The following is a 24526-nucleotide window of genomic DNA, read 5'->3' as shown; positions in this document are numbered from 1 at the left end:
GATAAAATAGCTACCTTTGTTGAAGCAAATCCTAATTACGTTGTCGATTATCAACCGCTTTCCTCGTTCGAAATTCTATTAGGAAGTGTGAAACGAGCTGCCAAAAAATTGCAATCGCAATACTCTCACACTAGTGTTCATGTCGGACTCACATGTCAACCTAGACCTCCGAAATTGCCTCCGATGGAGATTCCCGAGTTCGATGGCGACATAAAAAATTGGCCTTTGTTCATTGCAAGTTTTCAAAACGTCGTACATAATAATGTGTCGTTGTCGGATTCGGAGAAGCTTTATTACTTATTAGGCAAATTAACTGGCAGGGCACGTTCCATATGCTCGGGGATCACGCCTTCAGCTGATAACTATTTATTAATCTTCGATTTGTTAACTAGCAAATATGAAGATAAGCGTCTCTCGGCCACTTCATACCTGGATCAATTATTTGATTTTAAATCCATTACTTCTGCAACCCCTAATAGTTTAGAGTCATTCTTAGACAAATTCGCTTCGTCAGTAGCCGCTTTAAAAAACATAAAAGTCGATGACCTCTCCGATTTAATTTTCTTGCATATCGCACTTAAAAAACTAGATACTGATACGGCGCGTGCATTTGAATCCAACCATTGTCATAGTCAGAGTTGTGAAATTCCAAAATTTTCAAGCCTGGTTTCTTTTATTCGCGAACATATTAAGGTATTGGAACGCACCTCATCCGTCGTAAAGGTTGCTAACAAGAACAGAAAACATTTTGATCGTAAACCATTGACTATGCACGCTTATACTAGTTCCGAGTCGTCCGCATGTACTTTGTGCAATTGTAATCACGACTACATTTATAAATGTAAGGTATTTAATAACTACAAACCGAATGAACGTTTTAAATTCGTCAAGTCGAAAAATTTATGCATAAATTGTTTAAGTTCTGGTCATCGTGTTTCCGCTTGTGCCTCGACATCTTCATGTAAAAAATGTAACGCTAAACATCATACTTTATTGTGCTTCGGAATCGAACCCGCTGCCGCGAGAAACGCTCAGACGGCCGCACAACAGAACACACGACTCACGGCCGCCGCGGCCGCACGTCCCGCTCTTACAAGCGAGTCGAATACGCTCCCCGCTCGCTCCGCAGGCACCGATGACGTCACGCTTTGTGCGCTGGCGAATAGCCGCAGTATTACTCGCAGCGATTTTCGTGGCCCTACCACGGTACTACTAGCAACCGCGCGTATTATCATTGTAGATTCTCGTGGTACAGAACATAGCGTTCGCGCATTGTTGGACAGCGCTTCTCAAAGCAATTTTATTACTCGTTCTTGTTGTCAAATTTTAGGTTTAAACACAAACATAAGACCCGCTTGTTCAGTGGTTAAGGGGATAGGAGGTTCGAGTAAAGACATTCAAGGTTCCGTAAAACTTAAATTTCATTCTCGTTTCGATCGCAACATTTTTTATAATATTGATTCGTTGGTTGTTGATAAAATAACAGAACGGCTACCGACCGCAACAGTCGATCCTTCGTTATTGTCGAATTTTAAAGATCTTCCACTAGCAGACGATACCTACTATTGCTCGGGCCCGGTTCAAATGTTGATCGGTGCCTCTATTTTTCCGCATCTTCTTTTATCGAATAAGGTTCAAGGACAACCTCCGCATGTCTCACCGCTCGCGTTAGAAACGGTCCTCGGCTACGTCATTGTTGGTGACGCTCCGGTCCGCGTAAATAGTCACGAGTCCGTTTCATATTGCTGCACCGCAGTTCCATTAGACTCCATTATACGGAAATTCTGGGAGCTGGAGGAAGTCGACGTCCCTCCGGTACTTAGTCCCGATGATAAATTGTGTGAGGAGTTTTACTCCAGTACTACCTCGCGAGCTAGTGACGGTCGTTATGTGGTGGCGTTGCCTTTCAAGATTGACGTCAGCTGTCTCGGTAACTCGCGTCAGGCAAGTGAGCGACGGTTTTATTGCTTAGAGAGAAAGATGCAGGCTTCGCCACAATTAAAGATCGCATACGACAATGTAATCCGCGAATACTTAGAAAAGGATTATATTTCGCCTATAAATTGTAATTCTTCACAAAGTTCGTATTTTATTCCGCACCACGGTGTGATCCGTGAAGATAAGGTCACAACGAAGTTACGTGTAGTTCTCGATGGTAGTTGTAAAACCAGCACTGGTTTTTCTCTTAATGACCTATTATATAGAGGTGAAAATCTTCAAGGTAGTTTATTTAACATAATTAATAATTTTCGTTTATTTTCGATCGCTCTTTCCGCTGATATTCGTCAGATGTTTCTAAGCATCGGCATAAGAGAATCTGACAGGCGTTTTCAACGCATTTTGTATCGTTTTTCCCCGCAACAACCTTTACAGGTTTATGAATTTAATCGTGTAGTATTCGGTCTCAAATCTAGCCCCTTTCACGCGCTGCGTACTATTAAGCAGCTGGCGGCCGACGAAGGCGCTTCGTTCCCTCAGGCTAGGGAAGTCATCGATACAAGCCTATATATGGATGACTTCGTTTACTCGGTCCCATCTGAAGAGTTGGGCATTTCTACCGCTTCGGAGTTGATAAGTCTCATGAAAGCGGGACAATTTGAATTGGTCAAATGGTCCAGTAATTCACAAGTGGTTTTAGATTCGATTCCGCCATCGCACCGTCTACCGGAAGTAAAAGAATTTGACGAGTCAGATCAACATAAGATACTCGGTTTGTGTTGGTCTCCCACGTCCGATTATTTCAGCATAAAAATTAATACTCCCATAAAAACTTGTACTAAACGTTCGATATTGTCGTGTGTCGCTAAAATATGGGACGTCATGGGATTTGTCGCACCTGTCGTTTTGTACGTAAAATTAATTATCAAGCAGCTTTGGCTGTGTAACTGTGATTGGGATGACACTCCGCCTGAAGATATAGTTAAAATATGGACACGTTTAAGAGAGGAACTTCCTTTGTTAGGTGATATAAAAATTCCCCGTCACCTTGGTATCGTCGCTGATAGTGTAATTACTATTTTAGCATTCGCAGACGCCAGCGAGAAAGCGTACGGGGGAGTAATTTATTTTCACGTTCAAAATAGGGACTCTAATACAATCAATTTGATAACAGCTAAATCGAAGGTTTCTCCAAAAAAGGTTGTCTCACTCGCTCGTCTTGAACTCTGTGCTATTCTTTTATTAACTCAACTTATTAAAAAGGTGGTAGACGCATGTCAAAGTCGCGTGATTTTTCGTAACATATTCGCATTTTCGGACTCAACTGTCGCTCTCTGCTGGGTACATTCCTCGCCTCACCGATGGAATACCTTTGTAGCCAACAGAGTTACGAAAATACAAAATAATTTAGCGCCGCATAATTTATATCATATTTCAGGTACAGACAATCCCGCCGACTGTCTGTCGCGTGACACCACTCTTTCGTTTGAAGAGTTAAGCACTGTGCTTGCTCAAATTGAATCGGTAATGAATACTCGTCCTTTATGTTCAACGCTCTCTAGTGATCCTTCCGAACCCCTTGCTTTGACTCCGGCGCATTTTTTAAATCTCTCACCTTTACGGTATTTGCCAGCGGAAGAAATAGATGAAAGCCTTACTATTGTGGCTAGGCACAACTTATTAGATAAATTAATTCAATCGTTCTGGAAGCGCTGGAGAAGGGATTACCTCCATACGTTGCAATCGCGTCGTAAGTGGAATACGCCGGTGGATCCAGTCGTTGTGGGTTCAGTCGTAATTATCATAACTGATAATACACCACCGCTACACTGGCCATTAGGTGTCATAGAGGAAGTTTTTCCCGACTCCACAGGAGTCACTCGCGTCGCCCGGGTTAGGACTACGACTGGATCGTACTTGCGTCCCGTTGTTCGTCTTTGTCCGTTACCTAAACAGTAGCGCGCTTAAATTACATTCGTTTTTTCATTAATCTTAGTTATTAGTCGTATTAGTAATGTAGGTACTTAGTTAGAAGTTAGATATCGCGTTATTTTCATCAATCATCTAAATTTTTTTGAAGGCGTTCCTTCAAGCCCGGGGGAATGGTTACGCCGTTTTGCGTTTGGTCGTTGCATCCTTTCCCGTCCTTTTCCCGCACAGTACAGGTGAGCGAGAAGGACGCGCCCCGCAATCGCGCGTTTTGAAAAAGCTATAATGGCTGAAATCGTCGTCGTTGTGCGTGTGCCGCTCCGCAACTTTTATTCGAAAAAGTCTTTAAAGTGAGTGCGGGTTCGTGCTGGAGGTGTCCAGAAGCAGGAGAAGACCGGTGAAAGAAGACAAGGTACTGTGCTTCCTTCCTTTAGCAGAACTGCCTCAATTATCGTATTCCCGCAGTTTTGTACTCGTCCCACCGTGCAACGACCAACTATAAGAACCTTTGCATTACCGCGTTTACAATTATTATTAAAAAATATTAAAGAAAAATATGATGTGACGTCGGTTTGGTTGCGGCATCGCAATCGAGATCCGATAGAAAATTTTTTTGGTGCTATAAGGAGCCACGGATGCCAAACCCACACACAAACCCAACACCAGAAAGGTTCGAATCAGCATTCACAACATTGCTTGTTAATAACCTCTCTAGTGTTCATGCTCCAGGGGCCAATTGTGAGAAGGATAGCTGTCAAGTTTTGAAAGAATTAATTATCACAAGTGACTGCAAAGCCTCGTCAACTTGCGAAATAGATTCAATTCCAGATGTAACAATCACACCCCTTGAAAACAAAAATGATCCTCGTGAAATAGGTATAGACTACCTAGAATATGTAAGTGGGTATTTTGTAAAAAATACAAAAAAAAAATTTTTTAAGGGGTGTGAAAAATGCAAAAACGAATTAATAAGTAATAATCAATCTGAGTAGTATATAAGGTATAGAGAATATGCAGGAAAGCAGTGGCTTTGCAGTCCAAGTGATTCACTCCTGCGTTGCATATCAAGTCTGCAAGACATCAATAATACATAATTGAAAAGAAATTTAGAAAAAAATAACTTAAAAAAATTAATTAAGACCATAATATTTAGTACAATAGAATTCGAATTTTTAAATTGTGAAATCCACAAAGAGAAAATTGTTGATTACTTGGTAAATTTGTCTTGCAGATTTTTTATCTATAATTATTGTAAAGATATAAATAAAATAATATGCAACAGACGGGAGTGTGATGATGATGAAGACCAATTTAAAATAAAAGCTAAAAAGTATTTCCACAAATGTTTCAAGCGGAAAAATAAATAATTGAAATTAAACGTCCACCTCATTTTATTTTGTTTAAATCCTAATAAACCTAATAATATGCCTAACTATGTTTCTTACTATAAGATCTATATTTTTATACATAATTTTATTGTATCTCATAGTATTTTAGGAAAGAATAAATATTCAGTGATCATATTATCAAGAATGTATGATAATCTCAATTACTAATTCTCAAAAGACTTTACCGAAATTATGAATTCAAGAAAATTTTACTATGAAAAATAACTAATAGAAACCTAATATCTCAGTCAGACATAAAAATGGATATCAATGCATTCATAGTATGTATGCATCTATAGGTAGGTACCTGGTTATACATATATTCACGAGGTTAGTAGTTTCAAAACTTGCGTACAGACGGCGCTGCTACGTACTACTCGTTTGACACATCAAGATAGGTCTCTATTTCCTATATTACAAAGTACTCTGTGACCCAAGTCTATGACACGGTAATAATAATACCATGAGTGAGAGAGATACAGTTATACCCAATTCCTGTGACGTGACAAAGACAGGGATAACTATCTTCTGTCCCTTTCTGCGTACCAGGCTTTGGGGTTTGTTTGGAACAAAGGTTGTCCCCTACAAACAACCTAGGTTGTCCCTAACAAAGTTTGACATTCGTGCTATTTTTCGAAAATTGTGAGTACTTAGTGGCTGTAATTGTGCAAAAATATTTTGATATTACAGTTTTAGTAAGGTAAAGTTTATAAAACATGGTATACTGCTGTATCGTCGGTTGTAAAAGCCGTAGTGAGCGAAAAGAGAAAAACATAACCTTTCACTCGTAAGTACTGAAACTACGCACTTATTCACATGTATTCATACAAAATAAGGAAGAAAATACAAACTAGTTGTTCTTTACAGTCTTTGTAATAACTAATATGTTAAAATACGGGTAAAATCAGCTAAAATAAAATAGTATTTTTCGAACATTATGCGCCCAAACGCAGATGTCATTTGTGTCAAATAATATACTGTAGATCTGGGAAACAAGCGGCCATATTAAACTTCTTTTCAAATTGGTTGGTTATTACCCGTAAAAATAATACCACCATCATGTTGTAAAAATTACCCTGAATTTAGGGGAAATAAATTATAGTATGTATAATGTATATAAATGAAACAATTCACATTTTTTATACTATTTTCAACAGATTTCAAAAGGAGTTTTTAATTCTGGTATATGCTGTGTTTTTAAATATTTGATACTTTCTTATCCCGTTGATTTTAAAGAGTATGCTTTTTAATTTGTCCCATGTAAATTTTGTTTCTTAGAAATTACATTCAAAATAGTTTAATATTAAGTAGTTTTACATGTAGTGTTCACTGTAATGATATACAGAGTAATTTAAAATTATATGACTATAATATTGGTATGTTTTTTGTAGCTTTTTATGAAGACTTAGGGCTTCGTGCATATCGAAGAAAAATAGGACATCGTTTGAATGCTCGTCTAATGGACCTAAGACTGAAGAGATGCCGCGCTTTGTTGAAGCAGTACGCGGGAAAAAAATATCGGGAAATTCTTTTTTTGGAGTCACTCAAGACATCCTTGATTAAGGCAGCCGCCGATATTGACATGGACCTCGTTCGTGCTGTGATAGACGACTGGCCGAGCAGATTGAAGGCCTGTATTCAAAATCACGGATGTCATTTTGAGTAAACTTTAGTGTCATAAGAATCTATGTTTTGTTAAGTTCATTTTGGTATATAAATGGTCACATAATGAATAAACTTGTTTCAATTATTTTATATTAAACATGTAACAGAATTTATGACCTGACTAAGTATTACTAAAAAAATCTGTTTACGTAATCTTAGTCACATAAACAAAAACTACTAATTGTTTTTTATATTTACTACGTTTATTAATTACAATTTAATTGGGAATATATAAATTGGTCTATATTAAATTATATCGTAATTATTCATTTTCGGGACAAAACAAATAACTGGTAACCCCAATCCTTTTACTTATATATAGGTATAGTCTATAGTACTCTCTATCTGTCCCTTACAAGTCTATGACACGGTAATAATAATACCGTGAGTGAGAGAGATACAGTTATACCCAATTCCTGTGACGTGACAAAGACAGGGATAACTATCTTCTGTCCCTTTCTGCGTACCAGGCTTTGGGGTTTGTTTGGAACAAAGGTTGTCCCCTACAAACAACCTAGGTTGTCCCTAACAAAGTTTGACATTCGTGCTATTTTTCGAAAATTGTGAGTACTTAGTGGCTGTAATTGTGCAAAAATATTTTGATATTACAGTTTTAGTGAGATCAAGTGTATAAAACATGGTATACTGCTGTATTGTTGGTTGTAAAAGCCGTAGTCAGCGAAAAGAGAAAAACATAACCTTTCAATCGTAAGTACTGAAACTACGCAGTTATTCACATGTATTCATACAAAATAAGGAAGAAAATACAAACTAGTTGTTCTTTACAGTCTTTGTAATAACTAATATGTTAAAATACGGGTAAAATCAGCTAAAATAAAATAGTATTTTTCGAACATTATGCGCCCAAACGCAGATGTCATTTGTGTCAAATAATATACTGTAGATCTGGGAAACAAGCGGCCATGTTATGTATGCGCATGCACAATGCATATATTGGAACGGTCGGCTGCGCCCGACCGCTATGTCGAAGTGACGTCAATAAAGCAGTCTGCACTAAGCAAGCGTTGTTTTAGTTACTCCTACACATACTTATCATTGGCGACGAGAAACCAAAGTACCCGCGTAGTGAATATTTTTTTTTTTTTTTCAAAATGTCTGTTGGACAGTTTGGTGTTTTGTCTTGTTTCGATCACTGTGAACAGACGTGGAAAACGTACAAGAGTCGCATAACGCAATGGTTTATTGCTAATGACATAAACCATTTAACCGATGCGACGGGAGTAAAGCGACGCGCGATATTGCTAAGTGCATTCTCAGAGGGTACCTATAAATTAGCATCGGACTTAGCGTTGCCGAAAGAGCTGCAGCAGGTGCCCTACCCGGACATCCTCGAACTATTGGACGCCCACTTCACTCCGAAGCGCGTCGGCTTCGGGGAAAGGCACAACTTCTACGCGGCACTACAGCAGCCCACCGAAACGTTTACTCAATGGGCGGCTCGGTTGCGGGGGCTCTCCGCACACTGCGAGTTCAGCAACCTCGAGGAAGCTCTTCGCGACCGCTTCATTATGGGCATGCAGCACGGGATCGAGAAGGAGAAGATCTACGCCAAGGATCTGAGCGGCCTGACCCTGGCAAAGGCCGTGGAGTTGGCGGAGAACATTCGATGCGCGCGGGCGGGCGCCGCCAGCGCAGCCGCCGCATCTTGCAGCAGCGCCGACGTCGCCGCGCCTTCGGATGTGCTGTATAAAATCGGACATTCCAGTGCTAGTGTACAAAGTGCTACTGAAAGTCGGTCGAAAAAGGTGAAGTGTTCCGTGTGCGGTTATAACCACAGGTCGGTAGACTGTCGTTTCTCCAACTACACCTGCAAAAAATGCAATCGCAAGGGTCATCTCCAGCGAATGTGCAAAAGAGTGAACCAGGTGACGTCAGCGGTGACGAATGAGTCAGACGAGAACGACGACGACGGTGAGTGTTTTCATATCCGATCTTTTAAAGGGGAGCCTATGGTGGAGAGTATCGAGTTGAATGGGGTTAAATTAAAATTTGAAATAGATAGCGGGTCCGCAGTAACCGTTATTTCAGTTAACACCTATAGACGGCATTACAGTAAAACACAATTGTTGCCAACTAGGAAAAGGTTACTTGGTTACTCGGGGGAAACAATTCATTGCCTTGGTGTTATGACCCGATCGCATATTTCGTATGGAGGGCAAACCCGTAATTTAGACGTATACGTGGTACGTGGCGGGGGCCCGGCGCTCCTCGGTAGGGACTTTATTTCGAAATTTAATTTACAGTTGGCTCCTGTTAATTATTGCGACTCATCTCTGTCATTAGAAAAGCTCCAAGCTCGGTTTTCAAAAACGTTTTCGGATACGTTAGGTAAATTTAATAAATATAAAATCAGGTTACTTTTAAAAGAACAGTCGAGACCACTATTTTTCAAAGCCCGTCCGATAGCGTTCGCTTTGAAAGAGAAGGTTACTAAAGAAATCGACAGATTGGTCGATCTAGGGGTATTAAAGCCAGTAGATCATTCGGAGTATGCGTCGCCTATAGTGCCCGTGCTAAAGAGAAATGGCTCCGTGAGGATATGTGCCGACTACGCTGTGAGTATAAATAAACAGTTAGTAGTTGACCAGTATCCTTTGCCTACGGTGAACGAACTGTTTTCCAAATTACATAGTGGCGAACAGTTCACAAAATTAGATTTATCGAGTGCGTATAATCAGCTTTGCCTCGACGAAGAGTCGCAAAAGTTAACGTGTATCAATACACACCGGGGACTGTATCAATATACGCGGCTCGTGTTCGGTCTGTCCTCCGCCCCGGCTATCTTTCAGCGCGCCATGGAGACTGTACTGTCGGGGCTAGAAGGCGTGTTGTGTTTACTCGACGATATATTGGTTACGGGCAGAAATAGGGAAGAACACTTGGCGCGATTAGATTCGGTGTTGCAGAGACTCGAGGAGGCTGGATTGACGTTGCAGAAGGATAAATGCGAATTTTTCAAAGACGAGATTAGTTACTTGGGCTACGTGATAAATAAAAATGGATTGAAAAAATCGCCCGAAAAGGTGAAAGCGATTGTGGAGGCACCTGTGCCGACTAACGTCAGCCAGTTGCAATCATTTTTAGGGCTGGCCAACTACTATAGGAATTTTGTGCCCGGCGCATCATCTATACTTAAGCCCTTATATGATTTATTAAAAAAAAAATAATAAATGGGAATGGTCTCAGGAGCACGCGAAAGCGTTCGTTTTAATAAAAAATAAACTGGCGTCGGATTTAGTGTTAGCGCATTTTAATCAAAACGCTAAACTTATCTTAACGGTGGACGCTTCTCCCACTGGTCTCGGGGCGATATTGTCGCAGGTGGGGGACGACGGCGCTGAGCGGCCGGTCTCGTTTGCGTCGCGCACGCTCACGCCCGCCGAGAAACGGTATTCGCAGATACAAAAAGAAGCGACAGCGATAATATTCGGCGTCCGTAGGTTTCATCAATATTTATACGGCCGTACGGAACCCTTTATTTTACGAACTGACCATAAGCCATTATTATCTATATTCGGTCCGCATAAAGGAATACCGGAAGTATCTGCGAATAGATTACAAAGGTACGCAATGTTTTTAGGCGCGTACAATTACAACATAGAATATGTTCGTAGCGCTGATAACAGTGCAGATTATCTGTCGCGCGCGAGCTTGGCGAGTGTGAGCGAGTGCGGCGCGGGGTCCGCGGAAGTGGGGCGCGCGTCTTGCGCAGACGCCGCCGCGGCGCTGTGTGATAGGGCCGCTTACGTTTGTTTTGTCGTCGACGGCTCGTTACCGATTACGATTGGCGAATTAAAAAATGCAACATCGCGCGATGTAATTTTTCGGCGTGTTATAAATTATATTCTTAACGGCTGGCCTAGTAAAGAATCTGATTCCAATATTAAGCCATATTTTTTGTGTAGGAACCAGCTGTCATTAGAAAATGGGTGCTTGATGAGAGGTCATAAGGTCGTAATTCCGGAATCTTTACGTCCAAAAATTTTGAACGAGTTGCATTCGTCACACTTAGGCATCGTTAAAACCAAAGCTGAGGCTAGATCCAGGTTTTGGTTCCCGGGCGTTGATGACGCAATCGAACGGCTGATAGGATCGTGTGAGATATGCAACCGGTTAAGACCTTCGCCACCGCGGACTAAGTTGGCACCGTGGAAGTTCCCACCGCAACCATTTCACCGTTTGCATATCGACTTCCTAGGTCCGCTGAATGGTCACACCTATCTGGTTGTCGTCGATGCGTATACTAAATGGGTCGAAGTGTACGACATGAACGCTAATTCAAATTCGAATGCAGTAATAGAACGTTTACACGATTTCATGGCACGTTTCGGTCTTCCGAAAACTATCGTTAGCGACAACGGTACATCATTTTGTTCCCAACAATTTTTAAATTTTTGCGCGGGAAATGGTATCACTCACCTAACGACGCCGGCATATCATCCTGCTAGTAACGGTCAAGCGGAAAGTTCAGTAAAAGTTATAAAAAAGGGCATAAAGAGCAGCCTTTTAGCTAGCCGATCGGCGAAGGAATGCAAATTACGACTCTTAAAATTTTTACTTGATTATAGAAACTCTGTTCACTCCACCACAGGCCTTTCTCCCGCCGAGTTAGTTTACGGGCGAAAACTGAGGACCCGATTAGATTTGATTAATCCTAGTTCACCGTCGTCTTCGTGCGTTCCCCTTGCTGAATTTGTAAACAAAAAGCAGTGTTCGCAAATTGAAGCGCACCGAGGCTGTAATAAACAATTTTTTAAACCGGGTGACCAGGTGTTATATAAAAAGTTTGCAGGAAATAACAAATTCACCTGGCATCAAGCAACAGTGTTGAAGAGACTCGGAAAAGTTTTATACGTGGTGCAAGACAACACTTCGTCTATTAAAATAAAAAAGCATAAAAATCAATTATGGCTATACAAAGGAGACGTCAAGGTAGACTCGTGGGACTATGACGATATAGGCTCAGAGAGTCCCACATCGTCGGTGTCGTCTGAACAACCAGGGTTGGCAGACGCGGCTCAGGACTCCGCGGTCGTTTGCTCATCGCGGGGGGAGGATGAGGAGGCAAGATTGCCTCCGGCCACGCCACCGTTCAACCACCCCAACGTGACGATTACTAGAGGGGTTAGACGCCCCAGGCTCTCAGACGAAGAAGTATAGGGTTATCTTAACTATGTGTTGTGTCCTATTAATGTATCTATCTTTTTATGTCTCTATGTATTGGGGTTACATTCATTATCTAAAAGGGGAGGGGTGTTATGTATGCGCATGCACAATGCATATATTGGAACGGTCGGCTGCGCCCGACCGCTATGTCGAAGTGACGTCAATAAAGCAGTCTGCACTAAGCAAGCGTTGTTTTAGTTACTCCTACACATACTTATTCCTAGCCTATTTAACCTAGCCATATTAAACTTCTTTTCAAATTGGTTGGTTATTACCCGTAAAAATAATACCACCATCTTGTTGTAAAAATTACCCTGAATTTAGGGGAAATAAATGATAGTATGTATAATGTATATAAATGAAACAATTCACATTTTTATACTATTTTCAACAGATTTCAAAAGGAGTTTTTAATTCTGGTATATGCTGTGTTTTTAAATATTTGATACTTTCTTATCCCGTTGATTTTAAAGAGTATGCTTTTTAATTTGTCCCATGTAAATTTTGTTTCTTAAAAATTACAATCAAAATATTTTAATATTAACAAGTCTATGACACGGTAATAATAATACCGTGAGTGAGAGAGATACAGTTATACCCAATTCCTGTGACGTGACAAAGACAGGGATAACTATCTTCTGTCCCTTTCTGCGTACCAGGCTTTGGAGTTTGTTTGGAACAAAGGTTGTCCCCTACAAACAACCTAGGTTGTCCCTAACAAAGTTTGACATTCGTGCTATTTTTCGAAAATTGTGAGTACTTAGTGGCTGTAATTGTAGAAAAATATTTTGATATTACAGTTTTAGTGAGATCAAGTGTATAAAACATGGTATACTGCTTTATTGTTGGTTGTAAAAGCCGTAGTCAGCGAAAAGAGAAAAACATAACCTTTCAATCGTAAGTACTGAAACTACGCACTTATTCACATGTATTCATACAAAATAAGGAAGAAAATACAAACTAGTTGTTCTTTACAGTCTTTGTAATAACTAATATGTTAAAATACGATAAAATCAGCTAAAATAAAATAGTATTTTTCGAACATTATGCGCCCAAACGCAGATGTCATTTGTGTCAAATAATATACTGTAGATCTGGGAAACAAGCGGCCATATTAAACTTCTTTTCAAATTGGTTGGTTATTACCCGTAAAAATAATACCACCATCTTGTTTTAAAAATTACCCTGAATTTGGGGGAAATAAATTATAGTATGTATAATGTATATAAATGAAACAATTCACATTTTTTATACTATTTTCAACAGATTTCAAAAGGAGATTTTAATTCTGGTATATGCTGTGTTTTTAAATATTTGATACTTTCTTATCCCGTTGATTTTAAAGAGTATGCTTTTTAATTTGTCCCATGTAAATTTTGTTTCTTAGAAATTACAATCAAAATAGTTTAATATTAAGTAGTTTTACATATAGTGTTCACTGTAATGATATACAGAGTAATTTAAAATTATATGACTATAATATTGGTGTTCACGTCTTAACAAACTGTATCACTTTAATTATTGTACAACGATTACACTTGCTTTGCCTAGATGGCGTTGTTTGATTTAAATGCGTGGTATGGTTACGTTTTTGTATTGTCAATAAGTGATTTTGATTAATTTGTAATAAATGTCTTCGTTCTGAGTACATGTGGTTTTATTCATTAATACATTGGTGTGTTAAAAGTGCTGTGTTGTGCGTGAACAAATATTCTCGACCCTGAAGGCAAAGACATAAGGTCCATCGATCCGGATTTCCGAACTGAGCGGGGATAGCGGTCTACAGCGACGGAGCTGAGTGGTCAACGGAGCTGTACGGCAACGAAGCCGTGCTGAGCGACGAGCGGGTCGGCTGTGCTGAGCCGAACGGACTGCGGTCGGCGGAACGGATCGGAGCAAGTAAGAGAAGTTATTAATAGTGATCAAAGTGCACGTAAAAGTTAAATAACATGGAGGCGCAGTTAAGATTATTGGAAGACATTAAATGTCGTATTCATAAGGGACTTATTAATTTCAAAAAGTCTCCAAAAGAGAGGGTAAATCAAGCATATGTAGAATCTCGATTGGAAATTTTGGATAAACAATTCGAAGATTTCACAAGAAAACATGAAGATCTTTTAATGAAATACACTGAAGCGGATTTAAACTCAACAAGTTATATCAAAAATGACGTGTTTGAAACGGTCACGGATATTTTTATAACTTATAAGGTAGAATTAAAAAATGCTTTATCTAATAGTTTACAGTCATGTAATAAAAGTGAGGCTTCACCAGATAACGATACGAAAACAAAATCGATTGCTAAATTACCTAAAATAGCCATTCCCATTTTTAGCGGTAAATATCAAGAGTGGTCAACATTTAGGGATTTGTTTTTGTCATTAATTGATGGTAATGAAACTCTTGATGATGTACAACGACTACACTATTTAAGATCTCAGTTGTCAGGTGAAGCCGCACAGCTCATAAAGCACATTCCTATTACGCATGCAAACTATAAAAAATGTTGGTCCCTATTAAATAGCCGTTACAACAATAAAAGGTTCTTGGCGAATTGCATTCTCAAGCGTCTACTTAACCAAAAACAAATGACCATTGAGTCATCTATAACTCTCAAGCAACTTTTAGACACAACAACCGATTGCTTACACGAGTTATCAAATCTAGGGGTTCAAGTGGACGCTTGGGATATTATTGTTATTTATTTGATTGGCTCCAAGTTGGACGTTGAGACTAGGAAGCAGTGGGAACTCCAGGTTAGTCAATCTTGCGATGAACTTCCTAGCTTCAAAACTTTTCGGGACTTCTTGGAAAAACGTTTTCGAGCTCTTGAATTTTTAGAACCACAGAGTAGCAAGTCCAGTAGCAGTACTAAAGCATTGCATGTAGTTTCAAAAATATCCTGTCCACTTTGTTCTGAAGAGCATCTCTTGTGCCGTTGTAAGAGGTTTATTCAGGAATCAGTCGATCAGCGTCGCCAGATAGCTAAAAATCACGGTTTGTGTTTTAATTGCCTTCGCTCAAGCCACTTGAATATTAATTGTCGGATGAATATTAAATGTAAAACTTGTAACAGGAAGCATCACACTCTTTTGCACAAAAAACTCGATCCTAATACGGAGGCGGACTCTTCCGCACCCCTCACCAGTGCTAATAAGGAACCACCACAGAACGAGTCCAAGGCTGAACCTCATATTTCAACCCATTTCGCGAAAAATGTACATAGTCAGGTTTTACTAGCTACCGCCGTTGTTAAGGCTAGGTCGAGAAATGGGTATTCTCAAGTTTTGAGAGCCTTATTAGACCAAGGCTCTCAAGCTTCCTTTATAACAGAATCTGCAGTTCAGTTATTGAAGTTAAAAAAAATAGCCGTTAAAACTACTATTTCAGGATTGGGGGGAGGTCATAGCGACCTGACTTCAAAATACATGGTTCAAGTTAACATTCAATCTTTGATTGATTCTAACTTCAATTTTCAAATAAAGGCTTATGTGCTGAGTAGGGTAACTTCTATTTTACCAGAAAGGAAGTTTACATTGGTGGATTGGCCAGAACTTCATAGTGTTGAGTTGGCTGATCCAAATTTCAATAAGCCCAGCAAAATTGATATTTTGCTAGGTTCAGAAGCCTATACAAAAATTTTAAAAGGAGGCTTAATTAAGGACCCTAGAGGTAAAACAATGGCTCAAGATACTTACCTTGGTTGGATAGTGTCTGGAGAAGTTGAGGATGAAGGGCAGTCGCATCATAAGTTAACTATTAGCATGCATGCAAAGGTCGAAACAGATCAAATCCTAAAAAGATTTTGGGAGTTAGAGGCAGAGCCAACAAACTCTGAATCATCAATACTTAGTCTTGAAGAACAAGCATGCGAAGATTACTTCGCTGCCACAACGCGCAGGGATGAAAATGGTCGCTACATTGTAAAGCTGCCATTTCGGTCAAGTAAGACTCCCTGTAACACAAAGGAAATAGCTTTAAAAAGGTTGTATAGTCTTGAACGGAAGCTATCTAAAAATAGTGAGCTTAAATCCCAATATACATCAGTAATTAATGATTATTTATCACAAGGTCATATGGAAGAAATTACCAATGAAATAGAAAAGAATAAAATTGGCGCTGTTTACTTACCGCATCATGGTGTAATCCGCGAAAATAAGTCGACCACAAAATTAAGGGTGGTATTTGACGCGTCAGCTAAAGGATCCGATGGTGTTTCTTTGAACGACACTTTAATGGTTGGACCACCTTTACAAGCTGACTTACGCCATACTGTTATGCGATGGCGACTACACCCTATATGTCTAGTAGCCGATATCATAAAAATGTATCGGCAAGTGAAGGTGGCTGGTGATCACGTAGACTATCAAAGGATTTTATGGCGAGAAGACGTTCATTCTAACGTAAAGGAATATAGGCTTTTGAGAGTTACATTTGGAATATCTAGCGCACCTTACCTGGCAGTGAAGGCATTGCAGCAAACTGCTTGCGATGAAGGCGAATCATATCCATATGCTGCTAGTAGAATCATGACTGACTTTTATATGGATGATCTCATGACGGGTTGCCAGACTGAAGAAGAAGCTGTAAAAATCTATCACGAGTTTAATGAGCTTTTAAATAAAACCGGTTTCACTTTACAGAAATGGACAAGTAACCGAGAAGAACTACTTAAACAAATAGAACTGGATACTGGAAGAAATCTAGAAATTAAGGAAGATGAAACTACAAGAATTTTAGGACTTACCTGGAACCGTAATTCTGATGAATTCCATTACACTGTAAACTTACCTTTTTCAACACCGTCGTCATCGGCACCTGAAACTAAAAGAAGTGTCATATCAGAGATATCACGTTTATATGACCCATTAGGTTGGATCGCACCATGTATAATTACCGCAAAGATCTTCATCCAAAAACTGTGGATCAGTGGTTTAGATTGGGATGACGAACTATCTGCAGAGCTTCTAGCTGAATGGCAGTTTTACCGTTGCGAGTTACAAAAACTCAATGAATTTAGGATTCCGCGATGGCTGGAAAGAAAAAACAATGATCAAACTGTGGAATTACATGGTTTCTCTGATGCATCAAGTGTGGCGTACGCCGCAGTTGTTTACATGAGAGTTATCGATAGTGAAGGCCAAATAAAGTGCAATCTGGTAACTGCAAAAACAAAGGTGGCTCCCATAAAACAGGTTTCAATACCAAGACTGGAGTTATGTGGAGCAGTTTTAGTTACCAAATTACTGTTAGAAGTAGCTCGAGTTTTGAATGTTCAAAAATCAGACTTACATGCATGGACGGATTCAACAGTCGTGCTAGCATGGTTGAGCGATCATCCGAGTCGGTGGAAAACCTTCGTCGCAAATCGGACATCTGAAATCCTTACTGCCCTCGACTCCACTCAATGGCATTATGTGGACACAAAAAATAATCCCGCAGATATTGCTTCGAGGGGAACAACACCCACATCTTTATTAAATGATTCGCTTTGGAAACACGGACCACCGTGGTTGCTAGCTGACACCATAGCATATTGCAGACCTAAAGCTATAATGACCAAACTGGAACAGAGATCTGTCAAGGTTCATGCGGCAGAGGTAACCGACAAGTCGATCGAATTGATATGGTCCAGATTTTCATCTTTCCGTAAGTTAACCAGGACGTTAGCCTATTGCAGACGATTTTTGAATTTAAAGGTGGCTAAAGCATTACGGACACAGTTACCGCCCTACCTAACAGCTTCTGAAATCTCAGATACCATCCATCGCTGTCTCATGCTCTGTCAAATAGTGTGGTTTGAGACAGAAATAGAGGCAATACGAGCTGGTAAAAACGTTAGCAAGAACAGCGGTTTGATTTCTTTGAATCCTTATTTGGATGATAGGGGCCTCATGAGAGTGGGAGGAAGAATCCAAAATTCTCAGTTAGATGACAATATGAAGCACCCTATCATTGTTCCTTATCAGTCTCATTTGACGAAACTGCTCATATCGGACGCTCATCAACGCGTACTGCACGGCGGGCCACAATTGACATTAAATTTCCTTCGGTCAAAATATTGGATTGTGCGAGGTAAGCAGTTGATTAAAGCTCATATCCACAACTGTGTGCCATGTATTCGTCATGCAGCTGTAACAAGAAATCAACTGATGGGGCAGTTGCCGTCATGCAGGGTGACACCGAGTAAACCTTTTCTTCATTCAGGCGTCGATTATGCGGGTCCAGTTCAAATGAGAACAGCTAAGGGTCGCGGCCATAAGTCCTACAAAGGATATATATGTCTTTTTGTTTGCATGGCAACTCGTGCTGTGCACATCGAAGCGGTCTCTGACTTGACATCTGAAGGCTTTCTTTCAGCCTTTAAACGTTTTGTTGCCAGACGTGGTCACTGCAGTCATCTTTACAGTGACAACGGCACCAACTTCGTTGGAGCTTCAAAGGAGCTTAAGGCAATGTTTCACAATGAATGTGCTTCTCTTCCTCGAGAAATAGCGGCTTTATTGGCCAATAATGGAACAGAATGGCATTTCATCCCGCCTCACTCTCCTAACTTCGGAGGTCTGTGGGAAGCTGGGATAAAAAGTACAAAACATCACCTTAGACGAGTTATTGGTGATTCTACTTTGACTTTTGAGGAGTTGAGTACAGTTTTGTCACAAATTGAGGCATGTCTGAACTCAAGACCTCTGTCACAGAATAGTGCCAACTCGACAGATCCAAACCCTTTGACACCAGGACATTTCTTGGTCGGTCAGCCACTGGTGATAGCACCAGACTATAACTATGAGCATACGACAGTGAGTAGCTTGAGACGTTGGCAATTGACACAAAGAATGATTCAGGCTTTTTGGAAACGTTGGTCTCAGGAGTATTTAACTATGTTCTTTCAACGACATAAGTGGGCTAAACGTATCCGCGATCCAAAGGTTGGGGATATTGTGTTGGTAAAAGAAGACAATTTACCCCCTGCCAAATGGTTATATGGGAGAGTAATTGAAGTTCATCCTGGTAAGGATAATTTAGTTCGCGTAGTTACCCTGCAATGTAAGGATTCCCGAGTCAAACGTCCAACTTCGAAATTGTGTATCTTGCCTGTTAATGATGAATGATTAGTAGAATTATTAGTTAGTTAGTTGTTAATTAGTTGATAAGTAGTAGAATATGTAACTTGATTTTTTTTCTTTCACTTAGCACTTTAAGGTAGAAGTTTCTTAATTTTTTTGTTCTTATTTTTTTTACTTTATATACAGTCCACTGCGATAGTAATTACAATTAGAATTTATTTTGTTAGTATATTTAAATTTTAGAAAATGTTTTGAACTATGAATATTGTCATCTCCGATCACCTAGGATTATAGTAATAAATATATTGTTAGAAATGTCATGGTGGGCGGTTTGAAAGGACTCGGTCCTTGGTGGGCGGAATGTTCACGTCTTAACAAACTGTATCACTTTAATTATTGTACAACGATTACACTTGCTTTGCCTAGATGGCGTTGTTTGATTTAAATGCGTGGTATGGTTACGTTTTTGTATTGTCAATAAGTGATTTTGATTAATTTGTAATAAATGTCTTCGTTCTGAGTACATGTGGTTTTATTCATTAATACATTGGTGTGTTAAAAGTGCTGTGTTGTGCGTGAACAAATATTCTCGACCCTGAAGGCATAGACAATTGGTATGTTTTTTGTAGCTTTTTATGAAGACTTCGTGCATATCGAAGAAAAATAGGACATCGTTTGAATGCTCGTCTAATGGACCTAAGACTGAAGAGATGCCGCGCTTTGTTGAAGCGGTACGCGGGAAAAAAATATCGGGAAATTCTTTTTTTGGAGTCACTCAAGACATCCTTGATTAAGGCAGCCGCCGATATTGACATGGACCTCGTTCGTGCTGTGATAGACGACTGGCCGAGCAGATTGAAGGCCTGTATTCAAAATCACGGATGTCATTTTGAATAATTGAATAAACTTTAGTGTCATAAGAATCTATGTTTTGTTAAGTTCATTTTGGTATATAAATGGTCACATAATGAATAAACTTGTTTCAATTATTTTATATTAAACATGTGACAGAATTTATGACCTGACTAAGTATTACTAAAAAAATCTGTTTACGTAATCTTAGTCACATAAACAAAAATTACGCATTGTTTTTTATATTTATTACGTTTATTAATTACAATTTAATTGGGAATATATAAATTGGTATATATTAAATTTTATCGTAATTATTCATTTTCGGGACAAAACAGACAACTGGTAACCCCAATCCTCTCACTTATATATAGGTATAGTCTATAGTACTCTCTATCTGTCCCTTACGGGTGAACGCGCATGCCATATCTATATAATTCTTCATCTGAGAATATTAAGTAGTTTTACATGTAGTGTTCACTGTAATGATATACAGAGTAATTTAAAATTATATGACTATAATATTGGTATGTTTTTTGTAGCTTTTTATGAAGACTTAGGGCTTCGTGCATATCGAAGAAAAATAGGACATCGTTTGAATGCTCGTCTAATGGACCTAAGACTGAAGAGATGCCGCGCTTTGTTGAAGCGGTACGCGGGAAAAAAATATCGGGAAATTCTTTTTTTAGAGTCACTCAAGACATCCTTGATTAAGGCAGCCGCCGATATTTATATGGACCTCGTTCGTGCTGTGATAGACAACTGGCCGAGCAGATTGAAGGCCTGTATTCAAAATCACGGATGTCATTTTGAATAAACTTTAGTGTCATAAGAATCTATGTTTTGTTAAGTTCATTTTGGTAAATAAATGGTCACATAATGAATAAACTTGTTTCAATTATTTTATATTAAACATGTGACAGAATTTATGACCTGACTAAGTATTACTAAAAAAATCTGTTTACGTAATCTTAGTCACATAAACAAAAATTACGCATTGTTTTTATATTTATTACGTTTATTAATAACAATTTAATTGGGAATATATAAATTGGTCTATATTAAATTATATCGTAATTATTCATTTTCGGGATAAAACAAATAACTGGTAACCCCAATCCTTTTACTTATATATAGGTATAGTCTATAGTACTCTCTATCTGTCCCTTACGGGTGAACGCGCATGCCATATCTATATAATTCTTCATCTGAGCCAACAAGCAACCTAGGTCAAAGAATATAATACTCTCTATAGAGAGAAGAATGACATGTTACATACTATAGTATTATAACTTTGGTCTATACGCTTATACTACTAGCGCCATAATGGTCGCCCATATGAAAAAATAAAACGCGGGAATTTTGAATATACGTTTAGTATTTTAATTTATTTATAGTTAAAAATTTATATTGGAAATTATGATTATTTTGATAATTTGGCAAATGTAAGATTTTTTTAAAGAAAGAATAATTTTAAAATGAAATAATCATTATTTCCAATATATTGTGTTAGTAAAAGTTATTAACTTAAATTAGTTAAAGGAATAATGAAATGAAACAGAGTAATTTAACATCATTTATTTAATTAAATTTAGTTCCCGATTTTTTTTAATTAAGAATCGCTTTAAAGATATAAAAATTATTGATTTTATTATGAAATCACAATTTTCATTATAATGTCTGTCACAATTAAGTAAAAAGCTGAAATCCACCATGCATGTAAGGATGGATTTTAAATTTTTAACTATATAATTTTTGTATCCATTTGATTCAAGTTCATTATTAATTATTGAAGCACTTATCTCCACACATTGAATAAATTTTTTACTGGCGTAATTTAAGCTTTCAGCATAATCTTTAAATTGTGTAAAAATGTGTATGGATTTATGGTCTGATGATAAAAATAATTCCTTACAATTATTACAATTTATATTTCGTTTTTTGACCATAAATCCACACACATATGCACAAGCCTGGGCCTCTGACGTACCACTATCAATGGTATGAACTGCTTCACCAATAATATCTTCAAATTGATCTTGATGTGGATCAAATTGCCATTCTATGTCATCTGACGTCTGTTCTATTTGGCTATCGCCGGCTATCAAAAATGCCTCTAGATTATTAATATTTCAATATTTCACTTATCAGAGTCAATATCTCAAAACTTAAACACTCGCGTTATTAGTTCAAAAATACAATGCAATATCAAAGATTTCGGAACCATACGAGAACACGTTTTGAAACAAATTTGAAAACTTATTTTTTTAACGGTTATGATTTAAAATTGCCATTACTACATTTTTTTGCGATGTAGATATAAGATAACAAGTGATCGTATATCTTGATTTATAAATACAAATGTAAGAAATAAGACAATTAATAATAGGATTTTTTTTAAATCATGTTTTCTTATTTTTAATTATAAATACTTTATTATAATAATAAAAGGATGAAATATTTTTTTTATATGGCAAGTATAGCTTGGACTATCGCGAGCGAAAACGGCATAGATATATGCTCTATCTCGTTCATATTATGGAACCCAGTTAACACAACAACAAAATTGTCTCTGTGTGAAGTTTCTTGTTTTTCGCTCGAAGTTGGCGGACCCTGACCTAGGTTGTCCCTAACAAAGTTTGACATTCGTGCTATTTTTTGAAAATTGTGAGTACTTAGTGGCTGTAATTGTGCAAAAATATTTTGATATTACAGTTTTAGTTAGGTAAAGTTTATAAAACATGGTATACTGCTGTATTGTTGGATGTAAAAGCCGTAGTGAGCGAAAAGAGGAAAACATAACCTTTCAATCGTAAGTATTGAAACTACGCACTTATTCACATGTATTCATACAAAATAAGGAAGAAAATACAAACTAGTTGTTCTTTACAGTCTTTGTAATAACTAATATGTTAAAATACGGGTAAAATCAGCTAAAATAAAATAGTATTTTTCGAACATTATGCGCCCAAACGCAGATGTCATTTGTGTCAAATAATATACTGTGGATCTGGGAAGAAGCGGCCATATTAAACTTCTTTTCAAATTGGTTGGTTATTACCCGTAAAAATAATACCACCATCATGTTGTAAAAATTACCCTGAATTTAGGGGAAATAAATTATAGTATGTATAATGTATATAAATGAAACAATTCACATTTTTATACTATTTTCAACAGATTTCAAAAGGAGTTTTTAATACTAGTATATGCTGTGTTTTTTAAATATTCGATACTTTCTTATCCTGTTGATTTTAAAGAGTATGCTTTTTAATTTGTCCCATGTAAATTTTTATTTCTTAGAAATTACAATCAAAATAGTTAAATATTAAGTAGTTTTACATGTAGTGTTCACTGTAATGATTTACAGAGTAATTTAAAATTATATGACTATAATATTGGTATGTTTTTTGTAGCTTTTTATGAAGACTTAGGGCTTCGTGCATATCGAAGAAAAACAGGACATCGTTTGAATGCTCGTCTAATGGACCTAAGACTGAAGAGATGCCGCGCTTTGTTGAAGCGGTAAGCGGGAAAAAAATATCGGGAAATTCTTTTTTTGGAGTCACTCAAGACATCCTTGATTAAGGCAGCCGCCGATATTGACATGGACCTCGTTCGTGCTGCGATAGACGACTGGCCGAGCAGATTGAAGGCCTGTATTCAAAATCACGGAGGTCATTTTGAATAAACTTTAGTGTCTTAAGAATCTATGTTTTGTTAAGTTCATTTTGGTATATAAATGGTCACATAATGAATAAACTTGTTTCAATTATTTTATATTAAACATACTAAGTACATACATATTGACTAAGTATTACCAAAAAATCTGTTTACCTAATCTTAGTCACATAAACAAAAATTACGCATTGTTTGTTATATTTATTACATTTATTAATTACAATTTAATTGGGAATATATAAATTGGTCTATATTAAATTATATCGTAATTATTCATTTTCGGGACAAAACAAATAACTGGTAACCCCAATCCTTTTACTTATATATAGGTATAGTCTATAGTACTCTCTATCTGTCCCTTACGGGTGAACGCGCATGCCATATCTATATAATTCTTACTCATATACTCTAATAATACCGTGAGTGAGAGAGATACAGTTATACCCAATTCCTGTGACGTGACAAAGACAGGGATAACTATCTTTTGTCCCTTTCTGCGTACCAGGCTTTGGGGTTTGTTTGGAACAAAGGTTGTCCCCAACAAACAACCTAGGTTGTCCCTAACAAAGTTTGACATTCGTGCTATTTTTCGAAAATTGTGAGTACTTAGTGGCTGTAATTGTGCAAAAATATTTTGATATTACAGTTTTAGTGAGATCAAGTGTATAAAACATGGTATACTGCTGTATTATTGGTTGTAAAAGCCGTAGTCAGCGAAAAGAGAAAAACATAACCTTTCAATCGTAAGTACTGAAACTACGCACTTATTCACATGTATTCATACAAAATAAGGAAGAAAATACAAACTAGTTGTTCTTT

The 24526-nt window shown here is 38.0% G+C and overlaps 1 protein-coding gene and 1 pseudogene across 1 annotated transcript; both read left to right on the top strand.

Moving 5' to 3' along the window:
- The first annotated feature begins 7980 nt into the window (after positions 1 to 7980).
- LOC123723019 lies at positions 7981 to 12101 on the top strand (annotated as a pseudogene).
- Positions 12102 to 14695: 2594 nt separating this feature from the next.
- On the top strand, positions 14696 to 19219 carry LOC123723018. Its single transcript, XM_045685560.1, has one exon. The coding sequence runs from the start codon at positions 14696 to 14698 to the stop codon at positions 19217 to 19219; it is 4524 nt and encodes a 1507-aa protein (XP_045541516.1).
- The last annotated feature ends 5307 nt before the right edge of the window (positions 19220 to 24526 follow it).

This window comes from Papilio machaon, chromosome W, assembly GCF_912999745.1.
Source record: "Papilio machaon chromosome W, ilPapMach1.1, whole genome shotgun sequence".
Lineage (NCBI taxonomy): Eukaryota > Metazoa > Arthropoda > Insecta > Lepidoptera > Papilionidae > Papilio > Papilio machaon.
The sequence above is the reverse complement of the archived record's forward strand: the minus strand, read 5'-3'. Positions and strand labels throughout refer to the sequence as shown.

Bases quoted from the DNA above. Each gene is read 5' to 3' on its own strand.
- LOC123723018 (XM_045685560.1), top strand. From the start codon at position 14,696: ATGACCATTGAGTCATCTATAACTCTCAAGCAACTTTTAGACACAACA.